Below are 27,162 nucleotides of genomic sequence, written 5' to 3'. Positions count from 1 at the left end.
GGAGCGTGAATGGTTGGAATACGAAAGTCACGTTCGTGACATCAAAATTCAGCACGCTTGGAACGGTAGTCAAGTGAGAATCGGAAATAAACGCCTATTTATCGACGGGAGCGCCGGTAAACTCATCTTTCAGTACGATGGGTGCTATTACCACGCTTGTAGGAGCTGCTTCCCTGATAAAGAGAACGCCGAGAGGCGTGAGCTCACCAAACAAAACACGGAGTATTTGGAAAAATTGGGATATACCGTTATCCGAATGAAGGAGTGCGTTTGGACGAATATGAAACGAGACCCCGAAATTGCGCAATTTGTCTCAAAGTTCGAGCGTAAAGTCACGAAAGCTTATTATCTCACTGAAGCGCAGTTGCTCAAGCGCACGCTAGACGGGTCATTTTTCGGTGCAATCGAGTGTGACATTCATTGTCCCGACCATTTAAAATCGAAATTCGAAGAGTTACCTCCTTTTTTCAAACATATGGAAGTAAACGAGTGCGATATCGGTGAACATATGCGTGAATACGCCAAGGAAAACAATATTAAGTTTCCAAAAAAATTTCTGGGCTCTAGTTATTTCACGAAAAAACAGTTGTTTAATACGGATTTGCTTCAGTGGTACTTGAAAAGTGGCATGATCGTGACTCGCGTATTCCAAGCTGTCGAATATGAACCAAAACAAGTTTTCACACCCTTCGTTGAGCGGGTATCCTCTGAGCGTAGCAAAGGCGATGTCCTCCCGAAAGATCCGGCCCGTGAAATGGAGGCGTTGACCTGGAAGACGATTGGAAATAGTGCTTTCGGCCGTACTATTCAAAACCCTAATAAATATAGGGAACACGAATACGTTACGTCGGAAGAATTACCATCGCGCGTTGAAAAAAAAATTTTTGTCGATGCTGTTGAAATTGATAAGAGCGATGAAGGCTTGCTCGAAGTAGCTACGCGTCCGCTAAACATTTGTCACGAAAACCCAATCTTTGTGGGCTTCTTTATATTCTGCTGTGCCAAGCTGAGAATGCTCCAGTTCCTATATGACTGTCTGCATGTGTATTTGGACGATAGCGATTGGGCTTTCCTCGAAACAGATACTGATTCGGCGTACATAAGCTTAAGCTCCGATACGATCTATTCTCTCATCAAGCCTTCCATGAAAAAACAATTTTTTGAAAATCACGACAAATGGTTCGTGGCTCGCGCATGTGCAGAGCATAAATGCGATTTTGAACGAGATCCCGTTGGTTTTAAAACTGATAAAGCTTGCTGCATTGAGGTTCGCAATTACTCGAAACGTATACCTGGTTTATTCAAAGAGGAATGGGTCGGTCATGGATTTATAGGCCTGAATTCCAAGACCTATTATTGCAAAGGCGACACCGATAAGTACAACTCGAAAGGGCTTCAAAAAACGGCCAACAAAACTTTCAAAGATTTCAAAGGCATTCTTCAAAATAGATCGATCACGGGTGGCGTCAATAGCGGTTTTCGTTGCTATGGGAGCGATATGTTTACGTATAAGCAATATCGAAGTGCTTTGAGTTATGGTTATTATAAAAGGATTGTGCTTAATGATGGAATTCATACATTGCCTTTATCTCTGTAATAAATGGATCGAATACGTACATTGCATGCTCCGTTTCGGATGATCGTGGCTGGTCCGAGCAGTAGCGGGAAGAGTTATTTTACTTATGAGTTGGTGAAGAACGCAGAGAAGATGATTAGACCGGCTCCTGAAAAAATCGTATGGTTGTATAATAATTATCAGGCGTTGTACGATAAAATGAAAGGGGTAGAATTTTCGCAAGGGCTCTCCGAGCTCAAAAAGTTACAGAAATGAAATAGACACGTTCTCTTGGTGATCGACGACATGATGACGGAAGCGAAAGAGGCCAGAGATCTATTCACTCGATACAGCCATCACGCAAAGATCAGTGTCGTGTTCATATGTCAAAACTTATTCTATAGGGGCCAAGGCTTTCGGGATATGACCCTGAGTGCGAGCTATATCGTGATATTTAAAAATCCCCGTGATGCGAGTCAAATCAGTTTTCTTTCACGTCAAATGTTCCCGGATAAAGCCGGATTCCTTACGGAGGCTTATAAAAAGGCAACTCGAAAACCGTTCTCGTACATACTGGTTGACGTGACGCAAGAGACAGACGAAAATTATCGTCTTCGCAGCAAAATATTCCCATATCAAAAGTTGACGGTATATCAAGAATAAATACAGCTCGCGCTGCAGATTTTAGGGCATTCAACATGTCGAAGAGGGGAAGCAACATATCTCGAAAACGATTGAGCGACTATCACGTTAAATTAAAACTTTTGAAAAACGCTAAAGGGAAACAGCGAAAAGAACTTTTATCGAACAATCAATTTTTAAAATGCGTCTGCCAGTGCGTTCATAACTTGGCTTCGGGGACAGTACGTATCTCCCCGTCGAGAAAGTTGAGGCTTGGAAAACACAAATCCGATATCAGACAATTGCTGGCGCAAAAAACTCGCAGAGGTCAACGGAGGGTGCTACAAAAAGGTGGATTCCTCTCAGGTATAAAGATTATGATAAAATAGCAACTTTTTTCTAACTAGTCTGTTTTAGCTATATTAGGCGCTGCAATCCCCGTCATCGGGAGTCTGTTGGGTAAACTTTTCGGGAAGAATGCGTGAACTACAATTCCCCGCATTTCGAAGCAAGGACGAATGGGAAAAGAAATTTGATAAACATATATCGAAAATTAAAAGCTCTCCATTGAATGCTTCCGAGAAACTAGCTCTGTATAGGCATGGTATTGCTCAACTGAGAAACTTGAGAAAAGACGTAGACGCAGCGACCGCCCGCCCTCCCGCCGCACACACGGGGCTCGCGAGCCCCGTAGCGAAAGAAAAGCGCCCGCAAAAGAAACGCCCGCGTCGGATTCCACAACCTTCGTTTCCCTGGCTTCATAAGAGACAGCGTAAGCCTAATCCCCGTATATACGGGAAAGAATGGGAGACGTAGACTATTTTGATCCGAAACAGCCCAAATCGTATAGGGGCGCCTATTTGCAAAAGGAAAAAGAATGGCTTAAAGGACAAGATACTTATACTTTTCATTTTCCGTTACGTAAGAAATTTAGGCGTGAACGTGTAGTGGTCTCCGGTATCAATGCTCAGTTTCAGAGCGATTTGATGGATCTGCAATCTATTTCAAAGTACAATAGCGGTTTTCGTTTTGTTGTGGTCGTGATTGATATTTTTAGCAAATACCTTTGGATGATAGCGATTAAAAATAAAACTGCTTCAAGTATGATTTCTGCTTTCAAACGTGTGTTTCGTGAACGCGTACCGTTAGTGCTACAAACCGATCAAGGTAGCGAATATACCAATCGCGCTTTCCAGAACTATCTAAAGGAGAACAAAGTTAGATATTTCTATACGAGGAGCGAATTAAAATCCTCTGTCGTCGAAAGAGTGATTCGTAGTATGAAAGCGATTATGTATCGATTTTTCACAAAAAATAACACGAGGAATTACGTGAACGTCCTTGACGACTTTACTTACTCCTACAACAGAACATACCATCGTAGCATTGCTATGGCTCCCAACCAAGTGAATTCGTCTAATCAGGAATCGGTTTGGAGAAGACTTTACGGATTTCAAGAAGCTAAACATCCCGACCTCGCTGTAGGATTACCCGTCCGTATATCGAAAATTCGATATCTTTTTGAGAAAAGCAGCCTACCCAACTGGCAACGGGAAATTTTCTATATCGCAGACGCCCAAAAGGGGGATCCCCCAATGTATCGCTTACGTGATTACGGTGGTGAAGTCATCCAGGGTAGATTTTATAGAGAGGAGCTCCAACGCGTAAAAGAACCGCAAGCTTGGCGTGTCGAGAAGATTATAAGAAGGCGTAAACGCGCGGGACGAGAACAGTATTTGGTACGCTGGTTGGGATATGGAAGTGGATTCGACAGCTGGGTCGATAAGAAGGATATCGTCTAGTCGGAACCTTTATCAGTTTTTGGCGCAACTAGTAATCATACTGGTCATCGTATCGTTCTCTCTCTATAATCTTACCATTTCGAATGGGAACAAAGAGCTTTGGATATCTCTCCTCTCCTCTTGCGTTGGTTATATGCTTCCGAATCCCAAGCTCAAAATATGAGCTACGTCACGCTATTTTCGAACGCTTCCATGGATAAATTTCCTGATAATACAACAGCGAGTTATTGCGTTGAATTGGACGTCCCGAAAAACGTGGAAGATACAGAAGTTTCTCTGGCTGAGATCTCCTTCCCTACGGATTATCAAAAACAGTATAGGATCACGAAGAATAGGTATGGGATCAGATCGCAAAAGAGAGCAAGAAACTTTCATTTTAAATTGGGAGAATACGACTCGTTATATGACATGTATAGATCGTTGGAAAGAGACAATCCTGATGCAAAAGTAACATGTTTCCCAGAAAATCATAGTATGTCTATCTCTATACCTCATAACGAGGTAACCGACAAATTGCGACCAGAGACGGACATAGGGCATAGTAGCTTGCTACGTCGCGGAGAATTGTACGGTGCTCTTATGCATAAGGAAACGAAGGAGGAGTTATTGGTGTTTCATTTCCCGAATACTAATTGTACATTGTGGAATTATTTTTTCACTGGGGGTATCATTCATTTGAACTTTCGTATGCGACATGATCCGACTATCGATTTCGTTTATGTTCATTGTAATATCATTGAGCCACAAGAAGATAGCGGTAGGCTCTTACCGTTGTTACGCGTCGTACAGGTGAACAATCGTAAATCATTTTCGAAATATTACACGAAGCCTTTTTATTTCCCTGTTAATATAAATAGGCTAGAACGCATCGAAATATCGCTACTTGATGAGAAGGGTGAGAAAATACCCTTTCGAAGTTCTCCTTCGAGTGTTGTATTGCATTTTCGTAGACGGTGAGTTGCATTATGAAATATATTCATATTACGTCACACGAGTCTGATTTTACTATCGATCTCGCGAAACCGATAGATTCTGGTGAATGGGAGATAGGGCTTGCCGAGTTGTCTTTTAAAAATAATTTTCAGCCCAGGTTCGAACCTTACGACGGCTTATTATAGTACGTGAATGATGCGGAAGGCGATAATAATTGTTACTATTTCCCGGCTGGTGATTATCATGATAAAATTAGTTTGATGAAGCGTATCAATCACGACCAGAAAAAGGCAAGGTTTATTTGGGTAGATGGTTCTGGTCCGGTCTTGATAGCGGGACCTTACAAGAGTTCCAGCGGTCCGAGACTTTTCATGGATAATAGAAACCCCGTTCTCAGAGGAGGCGCTCGTTCGGAGGTAGAGCTAGATGCCGGATTACATAGACGAAGAACAATTCACTTTCAAGGGGAAACTGAGCCCGTGACCAACGTTTTAGTTTATACGGATGTCATCACCCCTCAAATTGTAGGTGATACGAGTGCGCCTCTACTACGCAATATCCGCGTTACGACGGGGATAGATGAATATCAGCATATGCTATTCAAAAAATATATTTCTTTCCTCTGAATACGGAGCGAGTAAGCCAGATACGCGTTATGCTTCGTGATGATAAAGGTGAAGCTATAAAGTTCGGGAACGCGCCTCTTCATCTCACACTTGCTTTGAGGCATCATGAGGAGTCATTATTGCTGTGATCGCGAGGCGTTCAGAAACTATTATCACCAACAGAGCGGTGGTGATATCAATTTTTTTCGGGGTAAAGTGCAGAGAGGTCATGGACTTGGAAACTTATTTCGTTCGTTCGGAAGAAGCGTTATGCCCCTAATTTCGAAAGGTGCAAAATCACTCGGGAAGCGTCTACTACATACCGGTGCGCAAGTAGCCTCTGATGTTCTTAATGGAGAGAATGTCGGCGATAGTCTTCAAATACGCGGCAAAGAAGCCGCTGGGAACGCTCTCGATTCTTTACTGAGAAAAAGAAAAATGCCATGACGAGGTCGTAAGATCACGAAAAAGAGACGTCGCAAAGATATTTTCGATTAAATATATATTACACGGTGATGAGCATCATTTGTTACTTGAGACTTGATAGATGGCGGAGTTAATTCATGTACAGTCCCCAGAGGGGGTACATCCCTCATTGGATTTATTTCACATTCCCGCGACACAGACTAGCGTTGAAAAGAAAAGAATCATCAAGATAGCGCCGATTTCGAACAACTCTAGTGTGATAACATTCCGCTTCGAAGGGTCAGAAGACTTTATCGATTTGAGCGAGAGCTATTTCTTATTTCATTTACAATTAAAGAAAGATGGCGAAGCAATTGGCGCAGATGATGATGTTGGTGTTGTAAATAATATCTTGGATTCCTTGATTTCTCAACTACAAATTAAAGTCGCTACCGAAACTTTGAAACAAGATATAAAAGTACAGTGTTATTCGTCCTATCTGCACAATTTATTCACTCCGCTTGACGTGCAAAATAGCACACTGAGGGCCTCAGGATGGAGAAAAGATACTTTAGGAGAAATGGATACGATTGGTGGAACTAGCGCCTCGGCTAACAAAGGATATTACAACAGGAGTAAAGCCTATAAGGATGATAACGTGGTGGAAATACGTGCGAAAATCCATCACGGACTATGTCTGCAAGACCGCTACATCCTACATGACGTGCCTCTCGAGTTTGAGCTTACCTTGAATCCGAAAAGCTTTTTCATGATGGGAGATGCTACCGGTCAATTCACCTTAACAAAAAAGGAATTACAGTTATGTACCGTACGAGTCAGCGACGATGTGAAGACAGCGATGATGGTGAATGCTCAGGCGAAATATCCGTATATCGACATGAGGTTAATCACCCGAACATTTGCGGCTGCTACGACGCAGATAGATATCGGGAATCTATATAGCGGGACTCTACCTTCTCGCCTAATCATCGGAATGGTAGCTACGAAAGGTTTTCAAGGAGATGTTACGAAAAATCCTTATAATTTCATACACAATAATATGCAACGACTCGAACTGAAACTGAACGGATTTATGATTCCAGAGGGAGGTTATGAGCTAGATTTCGATAAGGGTCATTACACGGAGCTTTACCATAACCTGATTGAAGGTACGGGTGCAATGGAGAAAAACACAGGACTCCTAACACCTGAAGAGTTCGCTAGTGGTTTCTGTCTACTGGTTTATAATTTGCGCCCTGATGATTTGGATGATTGCTTTGACTTACAAAAGAGTGGTACCTTAAGTTTACGAATCACATTTCCTGCTGGCGGGCTAACAGCGGAAACTACTTTGCTCTGTTTCATGGAATTCCAAAAGCTATTGCAAATCAGTAGCAGTCGTAAAGTGACCGTGCTATGAACGGGGATGAAATATACCAAATATTGTGGTGCTGCGAGTCAACAAAACATATTTTCCTTGGCACATTTCCTATCGATCGACTGCCGAGGCGACCCCCTCCTCCTTATGCTATCGTGATCAATTATGACGAGGCTCGAAAAATCGGAAGTCACTGGATATGCATTTACGCTGATGAGGATGAGACACATTTTCACGATAGCTTTGGCTTAATGCCGCTGAAATACGAGATTGCGTGCTTTATAGAACCAGAAAATTATACCTGCTCCATAAAGCGTCTGCAGCACAAACGTTCCAGAACGTGCGGTCATCATTGTCTAAGCTTCATCGTCCATAAGGCGCGCGGATGGAGTACAGAACGTTATTTAAATTCCTTTGGCGAAGATCACCGCAAGAATGATTCGATCGTACGACGCTTCGTCAAGGAGCTGAAGCAAGAAAATGAAATTGTATAAATGTATATGCGAATAAAATCAATAGTTTCAAAGTTTGCTTAGTACGTTTAAGGGCGATATTCGCTACGTTCATTATAGCAATCATCTCAAAGTAGTAGACTCTAAATCAGCAGTAGCGACTTGCTTTCGGTTAGGTGATAGTGGCTACATATTACCATCATCTAGCAAGAACCAGAAATTTGTATTGAGTGACTTCGCTCCTATAGCAAACGCAGCTTACATTAGGCGTTACTGAACATCGAGTAATAAGCGGGACTAGCCAGGCTACCCTTAATACGAATTTGCATTTTGCGGGCGCAATCTATGCCATAGTTGAGTGACTTGAGCCCACTTCTTCGATATAGCTGCGCAACGATCTAGACTTGAACGTCGGCGTCTGGTACAGATGTGATGTTACAGCTTCAACCCATAGCGTTTTAGGAGATAAATTATAGCATAGACATAGGTTATAGATTTTATTCACTATCGGAAAAGCATCAGTGCACTAGCTATTTAAATCACGCATTTAAAAGCAGCAGCTTATGGACTAGTGGCTTCATATTATCATCATCTAGCAGGAGCCAGGAATTTGTATTGAGTGACTTCGCTCCTATAGGCCCGGCAAACGCAGCTTACATTGATACGGCGTTACTGAACATCGAGCAATAAGCGGCGCTAGGCAGGCTACACTTAATACGAATTTGCATTTTGCAGGTACAATCTATGCTATAGTTGAGCGACTTGAAATGATACGACCTTGGCATACTTCTTCGATATACATGTAGCCGCGCAACGATGTAGGCTTGAACGCCTGCGTCTGGAACAGATGTGATGTCGGTGATCTGAAATGTTAAGATATAGCTTCAACCCGCTGTGGCATAGCGTTTTAAAATGAGAGATAAATTATAGCATAGACATAGGTTTAGCTATAGATTTTATTCACTATCGGAAATGTTATGATAACGCATCAGTACACTAGCTATTAAAATCACATATCTAAAAGCAGCAGCTTATGGACTTCTAAAATCGGCATAATCTCAGTAGTTAGATGCTTGCTACAACTCGCAATTTACCGCCTTTATGACATGAGTAAAGCTAGCTAAAGATTTAGCTTCAAGACGCTGTGGCGTAGCGAATTTTATTTAAATCAGCAGTAGCGACTTGCTTTCGATTTATACAGGCGATAGTGGCTACATATTACCATCGTCTAGCAAGAACCAGGAATTTGTATTGAGTGACTTCGCTCCTACAGCAAACGCAACTTACATTATTACGGCGTTACTGAACATCGAGTAATAAGCGGCACTAGGCAGGCTACCCTTAATACGAATTTGCATTTCGCTGGCATAATCTATGCTATAGTTGAGCGACTTTGATACGACCTCAGCACACTTCTTTGATATAGTTATAGCTGCACAACGATCTAGACTTGAACGTCGGCGTCTGGTACAGATGTGATGTTATAGCTTCAACCCATAGCGTTTTAGGAGATAAATTATAGCATAGACATAGGTTATAGATTTTATTCACTATCGGAAAAGCATCAGTGCACTAGCTATTTAAATCACGCATCTAAAAGCAGCAGCTTATGGACTAGTGGCTTCATATTATCATCATCTAGCAGGAGCCTATTAGGGAATTTGTATTGAGTGACTTCGCTCCTATAGTCCCGGCAAACGCAGCTTACATTAATACGGCGTTACTGAACATCGAGTAATATGCGGCGCTAGGCAGGCTACACTTAATACGAATTTGCATTTTGCGGGTACAATCTATGCTATAGTTGAGCGACTTGAAATGATACGACCTTGGCATACTTCTTCGATATACATGTAGCTGCGCAACGATGTAGGCTTGAACGCTGGCGTCTGGAACAGCTGCGATGTCGGTGATCTGAAATGTTAAGATATAGCTTCAACCCGTAGTGGCATAGCGTTTTAAAATAAGAGATAAATTATAGCATAGACATAGGTTTAGCTATAGATTTTATTCACTATCGGAAATGTTATGATAACGCATAAGTACGCTAGAGTAGTATAGTAGATCGGTCGCGATTCGTAATGGGCTCTTATGGGTGCGGCGGTGACTCGCCTGGAAACTCGTGGTGGTGACTCGCCTTTTCAGACCCCCCTCTCGGCGGTGAGTCGCCATGTGTTCTTATGGGTGCGGTCGTGACTCGCCTTTTTTGCTATAGGCGGTGGCGGTGATTCGCCGTGAAAACTCGTGGTCGTGACTCGCCTTTTTTGCTATAGGCTGTGGTGGTGATTCGCCATGTATTCTTACGGGATCTGTGATGATTCGCCATGTGTTCTTATGGGTGCGGTCGTGATTCGTACTTTCAGACATCTCTCGCGTGGTGTTGAATAGTCACCAACAATAACCGCACAAACGGAAACGTGGCTTGTTGTGAGGATTAAGCAGTGCGACCTATATTCCGAATGACCTGCGCACTGAATTGTTTCAAGGCCAACCGCGTGCTACTATCGAATATTACACTAGACCAGTCAGTGCGAAATAGTTTGATCGTAAATTATGATATATGATATCGTAGTTTAGTCGTGTCAAATAACTGATCGTGTTCTCTTTCCTCACTATTGATTGCTAACTGAATAATACTTTTGGCTTATTCGCTGTTTCGCGCCTACAGAATAGTCTGCTGTTTACAGTCACAACTTCACCGCGATAGCGCAATTTTCACACCTCGATCAGTAGAACAACACTGCGCTAACCCAGTTGTCGAAACACATAGGTCATACATTTTACGTGAAATGAAATATTGTATTGTGGTATTCAAATATGCAAACTATTCTTTCAATTCAACAAGTCTAGTTAACGGATCGATTTTCAATCTGCCGACACAGTTTTTAACACGAGTGAGTTGATATTTCTTCCCGGGTACGAGTGAGGCTTTGTTCCATTGGTCCAAAACCACCTCACCAGTATCATCCTTCAATGTAAAACTGTATAATTTCAACTCCTTTCCGGCACCAGAATTGACCATCTTCTCCTCTCGAGAAACACAAGCAGCGGCGATCGAGACGTATTCATCTTTATTTCCGTATACCGATTCACAGGTCAATAATGGGTATTCTTCAGTCGTATGTCTCGATTTTCCATGTAGAGTTACTGACGAAGCCCGACCAAGTAATACAGCAGGTTTTCCAGTAAATTTATCAATTTGAACCCAACCGGATTTGACCATGAGTTTTTTTCGTTTGGTGAATGCTTTCTCAATGTTCCCGAACAAATCACGATTGAAGCACGTGAAAGATATCTCTTCGTTATTGCCATCGATGAATATACCTTTGAGATATCGGCTAACGCCACCTCTTTTGGGTGATGAGACGAATTTGACACCGACGTGAAAATTTGAAGTTGCTCCGACTTGCATAGTGTTGACGCTGTTCGATGTCATCGTTTGATAAAGTGGGAGTCATCAACAAACCCGTCGATATTTATAGAATTAGGCACGTGGTATTGAGTGAGTTAACAGTCTTTGTATAATCCTGATGGCCCGCGTGAATAGACTTGGATTGAAATAAACTTTACAGGAGTTCTGTAAGAAAGGATGCCGTTCACAAGTGACAAACGACACGAATGAATTTTCTTCTTACCCAGTCACTTATCAATGTACTGTAGTGAGTATTCAAGATGTCTGTTGCTAAATCTCTGTACGTCGCTAGGGTGCGTATGTCACTTTTCATCGCTGCAATGCTTATGACACTAAAAACCCCATTCCAGTCGATGCCGTATGATCGAATCGAGTTAACCAATGCGGTAAAATCACACTTTCGAACACGGCTCACGTTTTGTCCATGTACATAGAAATCTAGTACTCCGTGGATGAATTTTTCCGTTTCGCTCAATGTGGGGGTTGTCAAGTTATGATAGTAGAGAAGGTAATTCTCAATAATCGCGCTAGTTGCCATAACGAGTATATGTAACTATCAACTGAAAAAGTAAACCATGAGAATGACACCACAATGTGTTAAAATGGTGAAATACACCACTCAGATTTCGAAAAAACAGATGTTGGCGGGTGCGTATGACATGTGTGACACAATAAAATCGCCCGTTTCGCTAAACAGGAAATTCACTAAAGCGCAGTGCGCTGTGCGATTTTGAAAAATCAGATATCTGCGGCCGCGTTTTGATCTGTGACACACTAAATACGTCCGGTTCTGAAAGTCGGAAACGCGATCGGTTCTGGGGATTACGCAGTATTCGGGCGGTCTATATATCGAATGGCCTGCGCGCCGAATTATTTTCCATCCAACCGCGTGCTACTATCGAATTAAATCTATAAATAGCCAACACCACGATCAGATTGTTATACTTCACTGTCGCAGACATAAACGTTGGTTGGAGCAGTTAGATTAATTATTGTACAATGGCCGAGGCTCAGATAGATAATCTTGATAAATTTGGTTATGAACCAAATGCATTTGAATCGCAATTTGAAGAGAATGCGGATATCTTTGATGCGATTAATTCTGGTGATCCTATGACGCCTGATTTAAGAGTTGAAGCCACAGAACGCAACTCTACGACAACGATCGAAATGCAACCAAACCACGCAGATATAGCGCGTCAGGTGGGGCTGAAGTCTGTGAGTCGACGCAGACGGAGTCGTGTTCGCGAGGAAGAAGACACACCACCAGAGACAGGCGACCAATACCAAGAAGTTGTATCCCAGAACTGGCAAGCGATAAAATCATATGTAGTGAATCAGAGTCGGCGCGTGTATAATATCCGAGTCATCGATCGTGAGATACCGGATGTTTTCCGCGATATCCAAGCGATATTTTTCTCAGAGTCGACTCGTTTCAAAGTGAATTTTGCGTATGGAATCATTTTACATAACGTCGCGGCTGGGAGATTTCGGTATTTTCATGCGTCGGCGAACATCGATAGCGTATTAGAAGTCCCAGCAGCGATTACATCACTAGCTGAATTCGATGAATTTGTTGAATCTATAAGGTTGGAAACGGCACTAGATGTGTTACAAGACTCTCGACCAGATACAAAATACAGGGCAGTCTGTCTGGCTAATGTACAGTTTTACGTATACCCCACTGACGGTTTGTTGATTGGTTGAGCTGATATCGAAATACGATGCCGATGTGTCTTTTCATGATCTCAATCATTTTCATAGCGACCCAAGAAAATAATCCTGTCATTGAATTTTATTGAGATGTACTTGTATATATTGTGTGTGTGGCGTTATTGGGGTTTAATTGTACATTATGTTTGTTTAATATGATTTTTTTTTTGTATTGTGTGTTAATGTATCATTTGTTTTCCAGGTGGATAACATTAATTCATATCTCAAGTCGGTTATGTCATTAGATTTATATAGTTTACATATAGAGATTACATTGACACAGGGATTAAGGGTTTAATAGGTAAGTTATTCGGTGCGAATACTTTGATTTATGAATATAATTTGTTATTTATTTATCCACCAGACAAAACAACCGTGGGATTAAAGAATTGAAACGGTGAGTTATTGCTGTGTAGAACTATTGAGCATGATGTAATGATTTTGTTGTTGAACAGACAAAGCGAACTCAATGATTAAGTGGGGTACACAAGTCTACTGGTGAGTTATCTGTTATATTACTATGTTAGCGACATAGTTTGACGTGTTACTTGTTTAGTATAAAGATCCAAGGAAGATACCGAAAAAGAAACCCCATTGTAAGTAACACTAGTTTAATATTCCCAAGTGTTGAATGTAGCCACGCGGTATCAATTTTACAGATGACTCGACACCTTTGGAATCATGAAGAACACGCACCGCCAGAGATCGACAACCAAAAGCAGCAAATTACATCTCAGAACTGGCAAGCGGTGAAATCGTATGTAGTGAACAGTAACCACGTGCGCAATACTAGCGTCAGCAATCGTAAGCGGTCGGATGTTTTCCAAAATACCCAATCGACCTGTCTGATCAACCCGCAGATATATGAATATCCTACCGAGGGTGTGTTGATTGGTTGTGTTGGTATTAAACTACCGACGTGGCTTGCGAGAGCGAGATGTATAATGACATTTACCCATCAAACAAATCGAAATCGGTACAGAGACAATCTCTGTGCTTTCCGCTGTATTGGTCACTCGCTAGGAAAAGATACAAAAGCAATGGCCCAACAATTCACTTCGGTATATGGTATCAATGTAGAATCTGGTGTAACTCTTGATATGCTGGACGATATCGAGGACTTGTTTAATGTGGCCATATTTGTGTACACAAAAACTGAGGGTAAAGCTGTCGCACTCCGTCGTAGTACATTTGAAGCGAAACCTGTGTACTTACATTTAGAAAGCAACCATTTCTGTCTCATTACTAACGTGAACCGTTATGCAGAGAGCTATCGATGTGATGTTTGTCAAAGATTTTTTTATGAGCAGTATGAATTGACCAGACACAAATGTACAACGGAACCTGTTGAAGTGTTTCCCGGCGGCGTGTATACACCTCCTCTGAACATATTTGAAAAACTTGATCTAGAAGGGGTGTTTGTTCCTCATCAGCTTCGTTATTTCAAATACCGTATCGCGTTTGATATCGAGAGTATGTTTGAGAAGTGTGATATTCCAGATTCCTCCAAAACTTCATGGGAGTGCAAACATATTCCCATTTCTGTTAGCATATCTTCTAATGTGGAAGGGTTCTTGGAACCGTATGTAATTGTCTCGAACGGTGACCCAAACGACTTGTGTGCGGAAATGGTTGATCATTTTCATGATATTCAAAGTGAGTCATTTAGGTTGTTACAGACGGAAAATCAACACTACTTGGACATGCTCGAAACTAAAATTACCGAAATGAAAGCACTCGATCCTTCCGAGAAAAAAATACCTCTTGAACGTTTACAAGAGGAGTTTATGCGATATTTAAAACAAATCCCTGTTTTGTCGTTCAATGGTGGTCGGTATGACTTGAACTGTCTCAAAGAGTACTTGATGGGTTTACTCGTTGATGAAAATCTGAGTGTATTGAAGCGCGGTAACAACTTCCTCTCGTTGACAACCAACAGACTCAAATTTTTGGACATTGTAAATTACTTGGCACCCGGGTTCTCGTACGATGCTTATTTGAAAGCCTTCAAATGTAGCGCCGCTAAAGGTCATTTTCTGTATGAGTTTCTGACTAGTTTGGAAAAGCTGGATTATACGAGTCTACCTAGCCACGATGAGTTTTACAGCTCGCTAAAAGGTCGTAATATATCCACAGCTGAATATGAAAACTGTCTGAAGGTTTGGAACGATAACAAAATGACCACTTTACGTGATTATCTCAAATGATACAACGCAATCGATACTCATTACTTCATTGAGGGGTTAAAAAAACAATTTCAATCTTTCAAAAGTCAATTCAGTGTGGATATATTCAAAGAAGCCGTCTCCCTACCCGGGGTTGTATCGAGGCATCTTTTCAATAGCATTCCACGTGATTTCACCTTGTTCAATGATAAACACCAGGATCTGGTTTCGCTATTCAGAGATAATTTAGTGGGTGGACCGTCAGTCATTTTCCATCGATATCAAAAACAGGGTGAAACTCGAATCAAAGAATTTTTTTATAAGGAAAACGCTCAGATTACCCAACATGTAACAGGGCTGGACAGCAATTCGTTATACCTTTTTGCTTTGAGTGAACCTAGTCCAACTGGTTTCCCGGTACATTGGCAACCACTTGATGCTGAGTGTACTAAATTCAAACCGGTGAAGACCGCGCCGAAATGGGGGGAGACAGCAGCTCAATGGCTAAACTGGTATTCGTATACCCACAATGTACATGTCCACCATGCTTTTAATGGACCTGAAATCCGTGTAGGAGCTCGTAATTATCCGGCTGATGGGTTCTATCGTAATTCAGCTGGTCAAGGGGTAATCTTGTCTTTTCTTGGATGTCATTTCCATGCACATCAGTGCAGATTTGGCTGTGATGATTTGGAACGTCGAGAACGGACTAAACGTGTTCATGATTATTACAAAAGCCTCAATTACCAAGTCATATGTAAATGGGAATGCGACTGGCACACGGAGAAACAGGATAATCCTGATATTGTGCGATATCTTAATGGTATTCAACCACAATTGACTCGAGCCAAGTCTGTCACCGCACAAAAATTGATGGAGATGGTAATGACCGATACATTCTTCGGATGTTTATCAGTTGATATTTTTACGCCAAAACATTTACAAAGGAAGTTTGTTGAACTATGTCCGATATTCAAAAATACGATGGTGTCTCGCGAGCATTTGACAGGTCACATGAAACAGTTTGCCATTGATCGTAAATTACTCACCAAACCCACGCGCATGTTAGTTGCTTCATACTGGGGCAAGAAAATCTTGTTGACCTCTGACTTGATCAAGTGGTATGTAGAGCACGGGTTGGTTATATCCAAAATTCATGAGGCGGTCGAATTCACAAAAAAGACCTGTTTTGACAACTTTGCGAAAAATGTCTCAGACTGTCGACGAGCTGGGGACCGCGACCCTAGCCTAGAGATCATTGCCCTGACACAAAAATTAGCCGGAAACAGCAGCTATGGCCGCGTCTTGATGAACCCGCGTAAATTCAAACGAACCTCCTACTGTGATAAAAGCGAATTAGGCACCAACGTGAAGGATCGTTTTTTTGTGAAATGTGACGAATTGAACGCTGATCTATTTGAAATAACGAAGCGACCTAAAACGATCAAGTGTGGTAACTGTATTCAAGTAGGATTCTGGGTGTATAACAATGCTAAGCTCAAGATGTTGTCGTTTTTTTATGACTGCTTGTGTAAATATTTCCGTGACGAGTGCTTCATGCTATTAATGATGGACACAGACTCCCTCTATCTCTCGCATTCAGCCTCATTCGATGATATTCTTATCCCCGAGAAATGGGATGAATTTTATCTTGAATATGAGAACTGGTTTCCACGCTATTTTTGTGATGAGCACCGAACTGAGTTTTTGGTTGACCCGGTTTCTTTTGATCGCTCGAGGCAGTGTTGCAAAGACACGTACGCGTATTACCTTCGTCAACCGGGTTAGATGAAAGTGGAGTATGAAGGTGGTACATCTTTCTGTGGTCTCCAATCCAAAAATTACTTTTGTGATGGTCCAAAGAAAAAATTGGCTTCCAAAGGTCTCCAGAAATCCAACCCAGTCGATTTCGAAACTTTTCTGGGTTTCTTGACATCTAGGCAATCTGTCGGGGGAGTGAACAAGGGGTTTCGGTGCAGAGATGGGGGTGTCTATACGTACAAACAACAGCGTAAAACATTTTCCTATTTCTATGCCAAACGTCGAGTGCTCGAGGATGGTGTGTCAACCCTGCCATTAAATGTGTAATTGTATATTTTGTGTGTTATTGTATTTTATTTGTATATTCTGTGTGTTTGATTTACTTGTTTATTACTTGTTTATATGTTTGATTTACTTGTGTGAGGTAACGTATCATTTGTTTTCCAGATTGATAACGCTATCTAAAGTCTGTCATGTCATTAGATTTATACACTTTACATGTAGAGATGATTACCTTGGAGCGAGAATTACCACGGTTCATGATTCTTGGTTCTACCAAACAACTCCCAACGTCGACGATACCCGATTGATGAAAAGCAGACCACCAAAACTTGTGATCCGTGGTAAGGTCTATAGTTTGGTATAGTAACACTGTTAGATTTTAAAGCGCTATGAATCCTCTCTTATTATGAATCCTCTTATGTGATTTATTATTTTACAGATTGGGGTCAGCTGCTTGACGACCTGAAGCGTTCGTAACACTACAACTTCCCCTGACGATGAGGAACAGATGAAGATTTCATAACCCGTGGAAAATTGTTGAATCGAACTTTACTGGGTTTTTATATTCCGCTAGAACACGACGACTACAACAGTGGATATTCCCAACCTTGTTGATATATAAACACATGCACTTTATCGAGTTTCAATAAACAACAAATGATGGAATTGATCCACCCATTCGCGTGTATTGTGAGTGGTCCTTCAAGAAGTGGGAAGACTACTTTTGTTGCAAAGTTGATTAGACATGCGACATCAATGATTAAACCTAGTGTATCCAGGGTCGTATATTGTTACAATAATTATCAGGAGGTTTTCAAGACGATGCATAACGTAGAATTCCACGCCGGTCTAGATATTTTAGAAGAGTTGAAGATTTGCTCTGAAGACACCTTGATTATAGTGGATGATTTCATGACTGAGACCGCGAAAATTGCAGACTACTTTACAAGATTTTCACATCATTCAGCCAATTCAATTTGCTATATCACGCAGAACCTGTACCACAAGGGTAAAGGGGCACGTGACTTGAGTCTTTCAAGCTCGTATATGGTGATTTTCAAGAATCCGCGCGACCAACAGCAGATCAGTTTTCTTGGTCGACAAATGTATCCAAACTCTAGATTTTTAACAGAGGCTTATCGTGACGCTGCTAGACAACCTCATAGTTATTTATTCCTTGATCTCACGCAAGAAGCACCTGAAAATCGACGAGTTATGACCAATATATTTCCTGGTGAAACCATGGTGGTTTATAGCCCGATGGTATAAATAGCCAAGCGCAGAGACGACTTTAAACTCAAAATGACCAAGGTACCAGCTCAGACACGGCGGCATATACCCACACTAGAGTTCCTACATAAAAGTAAAACCGAGATACGCAAGCAAATTATATCGGGAGCCAGCAAAGAATTGATCGAGTGTAAATGCGATTGTACATAGAACATTTTAAACGGCAACATCCCTCTTTCAAAGTATAAAAGAAAGCGACTATCAGCTCATAAATGTAGTTTACGTCGACTTGTCAGGAAAGACATCCCTATTCGACATAAGAAACGCATGGTTAACCAGAGTGGTGGTATGTTTATGACTCTATTATCAAGCATCCTACCCGTCGTCACTGGTTTACTCGGTAATCTTTTCAAAAAATGACTTCTTTCAAAAAAATCTTCATAACTCCGAACCCGATCAATGAGGTTGAAGTTCAGAAATTGAATTTGGATATCGACAAATGTATGAGCGACATATTACAGATGAACATACCCCAAGAACGAAAATTAGCCTTATATAACGACGCACTAAATCGTTATCAAACAAAACACGACACACTGAATCAACCGATGAAAATCGATATATCAGAACAAAGGAATCTATTTTCGGCTAGTGAGTTGGACGCGCTGCGACGCCTGATCAAGGGTGAACCATCAAGGATTCCTAAACCCCACTCACCATCACCGAGTAGCCAACGAAGCAAAGTAAAGACTCAACATGCCAAGACGAAAAGTGGTCGTACACCCAAGACCCCGAACCGATACGGATGGTAGCCATACTAAGTATTTCACGCCAGGGCTACCTGGTAGTTACCGCGGTGCATACGTATTCTCTAGAGGGCGGAATAGAGCCAAAGTCAAGGAGTTTCTTTCGAGCAAGGATGCGTACACGAAACATTTTCCATATCGTAAGAAATTTAAGAGACCTAGAGTGATTACATCCGGTCTCGGTGTTCAGTATCAAACCGATCTCATGCATATGCAAAATCTTTCAAAAGAAACCGACAATTTCAAATATGTGTTGGTGACGATCGATTGTTTCAGCCGATTTTTATATCTGTATCCACTCAAGAACAAAACCTCGCAAGGTATTATTCGCGGATTCAAGGAATCATTTTAGGATCGTATACCTCATGTTATTCAAAGTGATCAAGGTTCCGAGTTTACTAATCGTACGTTTCAGACTTTCTTAAAAGAGAACAATGTGCGACATTTTCATACAAATAGTGAACTGAAAGCATCGATATGCGAGCGTGTTATTCGTACTCTGAAGCAAGTGTTATACCGGTATTTCACGCATAATAAGACTTTGAATTATGTTAATGTCCTGTCTGAGATATGTCAGGGGTATAACACTACTTTTCACGTGGCTATAGGGTGTCCTCCAGCGGATGTTGATTATTCAAATCAAGAACAAATTTTCCATAGGTTATACGGTGACATGACCCCTAAAAAACCCAAACTAACTATCGGCACACCCGTCAGGATTTCGAAATCACGTGGTAATTTTGTAAAAAGTGCTTTGGCGAGTTGGACCGAAGAAATCCTTTTCGTATCTCAATGTCGTAAAGGTGACCCTCCTACTTATCAATTGAAAGACTACCATGGTGAAGTTATAGATGGTTGCTTTCAGCGTGAAGAGTTACAACCAATAACTAAAAATAATAATATTTACAATATCGAAAAAATCCTGTCTACTCGCAGGAAAGGAAAGAAAACGCAATATCTTGTAAAATGGTTGGGTTATCCGTCTACATTTAATTCTTGGGTCTCGGATTTGTATAAATAGACTCTGAAAATGTTGTTCAACCAAACTATGGATTCTGATTCCGTCTCATCTCGCATGGGTCAAGTCTCGAACAGTCTGAAAAACCAGATTGTGTTTATTGTACAGATTTGTATGTTAGTGTGTGTAATCGTGTTTTCATTATATCAAATTTCTGTCGGGGTGGATCGTGAGATATATTTAACGCTACTGTCTTCTTCACTTGGGTATTCATTACCGAATCCATCACCTCATCGTATATGTTGAAAGAAACAATAAAATGTGGTTGACTCTACCTTCGAATGCGAGTTTGGATAAATTTCTGAATACTAGCACAGATTTTCAAACGGAACTTTACAAAGAATTAGAAATGAGTCGCCATGAGCTAGGGTTATGTGAGCTGACCTTCCCCAATGATTTTCAACCGCGAATTGAAGTGACAGCGAAAAGTATCGGTTTTGGATTTGTCGATGCGAAAGGATACACCGATCGGTATTATATTCCCGAAGGCTCGTATTACAGCATCGGTGAAATGTTAGAATCGTACGAGAAATATTACATGGGGGACATTTTCATTTTACAAGGATTCGGAGACTTTAGAATCACATTCAGAAGATTAGTCACGAGTAAAAAAAGACACAAGCGGGGTGTACCCATAAATACCGATACCGCAGACTCTAGCGTCAAACACATACCCCGTACCACGCATGATTCACCCGAACCTTACGGATTGATACCACTTGGTTCTGTGTTGGATACAATAACATTTAGACGCGTTTTATCTCATCGCCGCGGAGTGGTAGAATTTATCTTTACACCCGCGATAAAGTTGGAACGGATTGATAAGGTTTATGTGTATTGTGATCTGATACAACCAAGACCACACGGTAACAAGCTGCAACAACTTTTATGGGTGGTTACTGTAACCGCTAAACCGAATGAAAACCAAATCAACATATTCCCAAAACCATATTTCTTTGCTTTAGCGAGAAACAATTTTAGAACGATACGAATTTATCTACGTGACGCAGCTGGCAACCCTATTAAATTTCGAAAAGCACCAGTGACAGTAACCCTACGCTTCCGTCGTAGAGCTGTTGATTCAATATGAGTTACATCACGTTGTCTGGCACCAAAGGCGAATTCTCGGTGGTGTTACCGAATGAAATTATTTGTAATGAGCTTGCGTTGGTGGATATGAGTTTTGTCAGTGAATCTCTTGATCGAATTATAATCAATCGCGATCAAGCACTCTGGGAGCTACATAATGAGAAAGATCGAATAGTAGAAGCGTACCTATCACCACTTGGGAATTATGCAAACAACCTCGAGTTGACGCGAAGAATATTATCTGAAAGTTTCAAACACTGTTTCACCGAAAGAATCAACGATGAACTTTTCGGAATTCGTTACTCGAAACGTATCACACTCCACCTCACGGATATATTCACGAATTATTTCAGTGTAGTTGATCAAGTGTCGACACCAGTATGTAATGTCACATCGATCAAACCTAAACCAACTCAACCCCACCTCAGATATCTTTTTGTGTGTATGAATGTACTACGATATCATCCGGTGGGTGATTACATGAGTCAATTGCTTCGTGTGATCCAAGTAAATAACGAGACGTGTATGAGACAAGAAGTTGTATATGAAAAACCGTTTTATTTCCCAGTGTCGAGTAACCACGTCCGCGATATAAAAATCACCATCCGGGACCAATACGGTCAGTTAGTACACGATATAGAGACCACATTGACACTCCACGCACGATGAAAATAGTGACGTTAACCACCTCTATCCTCGGGGCTGATTTTGAGCACAGACTACTCACCATCAACAACATCCCGACGAGATATTGTGAATTAGCCCTCATGGAGATCGATTTCACTTTAACCGAACCGGCGATTGGTCAATATTTGTTTGTGTATTGCGATATTATTCACCCTCACTTACTTGGAGATACGTTAGCGCGTTTATTACGAGTTATACCGCTGACACCTGGTATTGTCACGCATAATTGGGTAGCGACAAATCCGTATTATTTCCCTGTTTCAAAAGATGTTGTAGATTCTGTATGTCTTTACCTCAGGGATGAGTTTGGGGAACCTATAAATATAATAAGTCGTTCATTGCAAGCTACATTTAACATTAGGAAGCGATTATGAAAGTTGTTTTCACGTGTGATCATCACTCTGTCCATCGTCATTATAACCAGACAGGTGATGGTTATGGATATTTTAGTGGTGGAGTTCAAGCCGGTTCCGGTATCGGGAGTTTGTTTAAATCACTCGGTCGTTTAGTGACACCTATTGCGAAATACGCTGGTGGTCAATTGTTACGAACTGGAGGTGAAATAGCGAGAGATCTATTACGGGGTAACTCGATCAAGTCTAGTGTTGTCAAGAGAAGTAAACAAGCTGGCGGTCGAGTGATTGATAAAATTTTAACCCCAAAAGCTATAAAAAGGAAAAAAACAAAGTCAAAGAACACTTCATCCAAACGTCGTCGTAAACAACAGGATATATTCGACTAAGAACTATGTTGATGCACGTGGGTTCCCGAGAATGTCATAACTCGGGATTAAACATATTTAGTATACCCCACACACAAACCAGTATTGAGGAATCGCAATATGTCGTCGTCAAACCCCATAGTTTAGGTAATGTCATGGAAGTACAATTACCAAGGACGGATCGATATATGGATCTACAAAACACGTTCTTGAGATTACGTTTGAAGCTCACTAAACGCGATGGAACTGATTTAGCAAACGATACACAAGTGGGTCTGGTCAATAACATGTTGGATTCTCTTTTCAAACAAATCGATGTAACTATTTCAAATGAGTTTATCACAAATTCGGATAATTGTCATGCGTACAAAGCTTATATCTCTCGGTTGTTGAATGATACACATGGTGCCTCGGAGAGTTTTGTGCAAGGACAAGGTTTTTATAAAGATGTCGCTGGATCTATGGACGTTCTTGGTGCAGCGAATACTGGATATGTTAAACGAAAAGACCTTACAAAAAACAGCACTCCGTTAGAGTTGATCGGAAAAATTCGAATGGGTCTTTTTGAACAGTCTAGATGTATGTTGGATAATGTCGACATGAAATTAAAATTTACACGTAACGAAGATAATTTCTGTCTGCTTGGTGATGCGGAAGATGTACAAATTGTTTTACTCGAAATGGAGGTGTATGTCAAACAGATGAAGATCGCTGAAAGTGTAAGCTTAGCACACAAGTCTGTATTACAGAAGAATACTGCCAAGTACCCCTGGATACGCTTACAAATGTCGACTCATACATTCGCCGCGGGCTTGTCGAAAATTGATAGAGAGTTAGTTAGCGGCACCATGCCAAAGAAGATCGTAATTGGTTTAGTCGAGACCACGACATTTAACGGTGTTCGAGTCAAAAACCCATTCAACTTTAAACACTTTGATGTTCAAAATCTTTCTTTAAGTGTGGATGGGCGTCAAATTAACGGACGCGAATTTCATTTCGATTTTGATAAACTCGGCGGACTGGAAGGTTATATGACACTATTCTCCCAGACAGGTCGCTGGGAATCCGAGGCACCTTTAAATATTTCACGCAAAGATTATGTCAACGGATACACTCTTTTTGTGTTTGATTTGACACCCGATAATAGTTTGGGATGTTATCAACTTCATAAGACAGGAACTGTGCATCTGGTTTTGACTACGTCGAAGCCTTTACCAACCTCCGTAACCTTGTTATGTTTGAAGGAGTTTCAACATCTTCTACAGCTGAATCAAAAAAGACAAGTCGTCGAAATATGAATACGTCTGAGATCAATGATATTCTCTATAACCACCCTGACACACAAAGTCTATATCTAGGGACTTATCCAGTAGACCAGTTGCCGAAGAAACCAATTAGCGGAAAATTCGCTATCACCATTAATTACGATGAGTCGAGTTTGCCTGGGTCTCACTGGGTGTCTATATACAGAGATGACGATACTCATTTTCATGATTCGCTAGGTTTCGGACCGCTAAAACCTCAGATAATCGAGTTCCTGGAGCCGGATGAATTTTCTGTGACTGAGAAACAGTTACAGAGTAAAACTTCGGATGTGTGTGGAGATCATGCTATTGCATTCTTGATAAAAAGAGCTCAAGGGTTTTCAGCCGAGGAATACTTGGATAATTTTGGCGATGATAAAAAAGCGAATGATACGATTGGACGTGCTTTTGTGAAGTGTTTGATTTCAGAGTAATAAATGAATGTATAAATGTGTATACTTGTGATTCTTGTTGTGGTTGTGAACAGCAGACTATTCTGTAGGCGCGAAACAGCGAATAAGCCGAAAGTATTATTCAGGTAGCAATCAATAGTGAGGAAAGAGAACACGATCGGTCATTTGACACGACTAAACTACGATATCATATATCATAATTTACGATCAAACTATTTCGCACTGACTGGTCTAGTGTAATATTCGATAGTAGCACGCGGTTGGCCTTGAAACAATTCAGTGCGCAGGTCATTCGGAATATAGGTCGCACTGCTTAATCCTCACAACAAGCCACGTTTCCGTTTGTGCGGTTATTGTTGGTGACTATTCAACACCACGCGAGAGATGTCTGAAAGTACGAATCACGACCGCACCCATAAGAACACATGGCGAATCATCACAGATCCCGTAAGAATACATGGCGAATCACCACCACAGCCTATAGCAAAAAAGGCGAGTCACGACCACGAGTTTTCACGGCGAATCACCGCCACCGCCTATGGCAAAAAAGGCGAGTCACGACCGCACCCATAAGAACACATGGCGACTCACCGCCGAGAGGGGGGTCTGAAAAGGCGAGTCACCACCACGAGTTTCCAGGCGAGTCACCGCCGCACCCATAAGAGCCCATTACGAATCGCGACCGATCTACTATACTACTCGCTAGCTATTAAAATCACATATCTAAAAGCAGCAGCTTATGGACTTGTAAAATCGACATAATATCAGTAGTTAGATGCTTGCTACAACTCGCAATTTACCACCTTTATGGCATGAGTAAAGCTAGCTAAAGATTTAGCTTCAAGACGCTGTGGTGTAGCGAATTTTAGAATAGCTCATAAATTATATAGCTCTGCTAATTCGTGTCACTATTAGCATAGGTTTGTATTGGCTATAGATTTTATTCACTATCGGAAATGTTATTATAAAGCATCAGTGCACTAGCTATTAAAATCACATATCTAAAAGCAGCGGTAACTTACCAGCGTCATCAGTCGAAGTGCATAGAGAGATAGGCCTAGTTGTGATAGAAATGTGAAATTTTCTGAGCGTAAATTGTGTGTGCGATGTCGGCGTTTTGATCTGAAATGAAAAAATTTAGCTTCAATCCGCGGCAGCGTAGCGAATCTTAGAATAGTCGATAAATTATATAGCTATGCTATTCGTAGCACTATAAGCATAAGTTTATATTGGTTATATATTTTATTCACTATCAGAAATGGTAAGATAAAGCATCACTGCACTACCTATTAAATCAGCTCCATTACGTATCTAAAAGCAGCGGCTTATGGGCTTGTAAAATCAGCATAATCTCAGTAGTTAGATGCTTGCTACAACTCGCAATTTATCAACTTTAGGTCGTGAGTAAAGCAAGAATTCATAGACTAACATCCATCTCAAATCCGAAGTGCATACCCGCGTAATTATAACCAAATTTAGTGCGAATCTATACGATAAAAGAAAACTTGCATATACATTCGAATTTGTGCGACTTCGGCTATATTGCCGGTTAACATTATAGCCGCGCACAGAACTCACTATTACGTTAGCTATTGGAGAAATCTCAACGTAAATCAATCTGCGTTCACAAGTAAGCTAATGCTGTATCGAGAAATTATAGCTAAATTGAGTTTAAATTGACACGAAAATACATTGATCTTACCTCGTCTGCGATGCCTGCATCCCTGCGCACATGGCAATACTTTTAACAGAAGTGTGAAGTTTTCAGAATGCGAATTGCTTTACGTCGGAAGTAAACATTCTAATTCGTATCGCCAGCGCGGCGTTTTCTTGGAAACGCAACTATATTTAGAATGTTCTAATTCCCATTATCGATGTGGCCCGACTTCTTGGAATCGCAAATATATTTAGAATGTTCTAATTCATATTGTCGATGTGACCCGACTTCTTGGAATCGTAAGCAACTATATTCGTACCACATTTACGCGCGTCAATTTCTTGGAATAGTATTCAGCAATATGCGCGGCGCATGAGCTTTGCGTGATCGTAGGCCTTTATGCTTGCGAGTTGCGATATCTGTATTATTAAGTTGCATTTGCAGAATTCCCCAAAATCATTGACTAATTAATGATGACACAGCTGTTATAGTCTTACATTTATGTGTAATAACTCGAAAAAGGTGTTGTCTCGGAATTTAAGAGAGAATCGGCGGTTATATTCTCAAAACAGCTCAATACGGCTAGTTTGCTCAATAGCGCGGTGGTGAGCGACGTGACATTATACCCATTCAAACCAGGTTCGATTCTAGCTAAGGTAAGTTTTGGCGTGGTAATGAGTGTTATAAGTGCAGCAATCGACATCGCGCTGGTTGATGCGGCGCTGTGCACAATATAGATGCGGCAATCAATGCGGTGATGATGTGGCAATGGATGATGTGGCACTATAGGTGTGGCGCTTGATGATGTGACACAGATGAATGTGGCGGTGATGTGGCAATGGGCGGATGATGTGGCAATAGGTGTGCTATAGGTGCGGCAATGTGTGTGCTATAGGTGCGGCAATGGGTGGATGATGTGGCAAGGGGTGTCCCATAGGTGCGGCAATGGGCGGATGATGTGGTAATGTAGGCGTGGCAATTAGGGCGACGTGGTGAAATTTGATTGGACGGCGCCAATTCCAGGTACCCTCACTACTCACGTTCATTTCCCTGGCCGAGCTATCCATCGAAGTTGAGGGTTTCGTGATTATAATCACAACCCGGTTACTCGAGTACCTGAGTAATTGGATTCTCCATCCAGTATTAGTCCTCG

The 27,162-nt window shown here is 41.3% G+C and overlaps 3 protein-coding genes across 10 annotated transcripts in view; 2 read left to right on the top strand and 1 right to left on the bottom strand.

Annotated features, from left to right (window-relative positions):
- Positions 1–27,162, top strand: part of LOC145446953 (uncharacterized) — an 83,231-nt gene that overhangs the window by 46,484 nt on the left and 9,585 nt on the right. The gene's annotated exons all lie outside the window — the stretch shown is intronic.
- On the bottom strand, positions 1,397–26,644 carry LOC145446957 (uncharacterized). Of its 6 annotated transcripts, XM_080325365.1 has the most exons (7): positions 26,055–26,434; positions 25,375–25,474; positions 9,580–9,665; positions 8,529–8,614; positions 7,601–7,766; positions 6,669–6,719; positions 4,096–4,183 (listed from the first exon to the last, which is right to left on the bottom strand). In XM_080325365.1, exons 1-5 carry the CDS (start codon positions 26,084–26,086, stop codon positions 7,759–7,761), a joined length of 312 nt encoding a protein of 103 aa, XP_080181491.1. In that variant the 5' UTR covers positions 26,087–26,434; the 3' UTR covers positions 4,096–4,183; positions 6,669–6,719; positions 7,601–7,758. The 6 variants fall into 6 exon arrangements, with proteins under 6 accessions (XP_080181489.1, XP_080181491.1, XP_080181490.1 ...); XM_080325364.1 differs by having other exon boundaries at positions 7,601–8,614; positions 26,055–26,424; XM_080325360.1 differs by having other exon boundaries at positions 8,529–9,665; positions 26,055–26,402.
- Positions 12,123–18,192, top strand: LOC145446935 (uncharacterized). 2 transcript variants are annotated; one of them, XM_080325320.1, is made up of 5 exons: positions 12,123–13,177; positions 13,241–13,273; positions 13,332–13,374; positions 13,433–13,472; positions 13,536–18,192. In XM_080325320.1, exons 3-5 carry the CDS (start codon positions 13,346–13,348, stop codon positions 15,081–15,083), a joined length of 1,617 nt encoding a protein of 538 aa, XP_080181446.1. In that variant the 5' UTR covers positions 12,123–13,177; positions 13,241–13,273; positions 13,332–13,345; the 3' UTR covers positions 15,084–18,192. The 2 variants fall into 2 exon arrangements, with proteins under 2 accessions (XP_080181446.1, XP_080181448.1); XM_080325322.1 differs by having other exon boundaries at positions 12,123–13,273.

The sequence above is a fragment of the Botryllus schlosseri genome, chromosome 9 (assembly GCF_051294905.1).
Source record: "Botryllus schlosseri isolate E-star chromosome 9, Bs_hap1, whole genome shotgun sequence".
NCBI lineage: Eukaryota > Metazoa > Chordata > Ascidiacea > Stolidobranchia > Styelidae > Botryllus > Botryllus schlosseri.
Note: the sequence above shows the minus strand (reverse complement) of the source record. Positions and strands in the feature narration are given on the sequence as shown.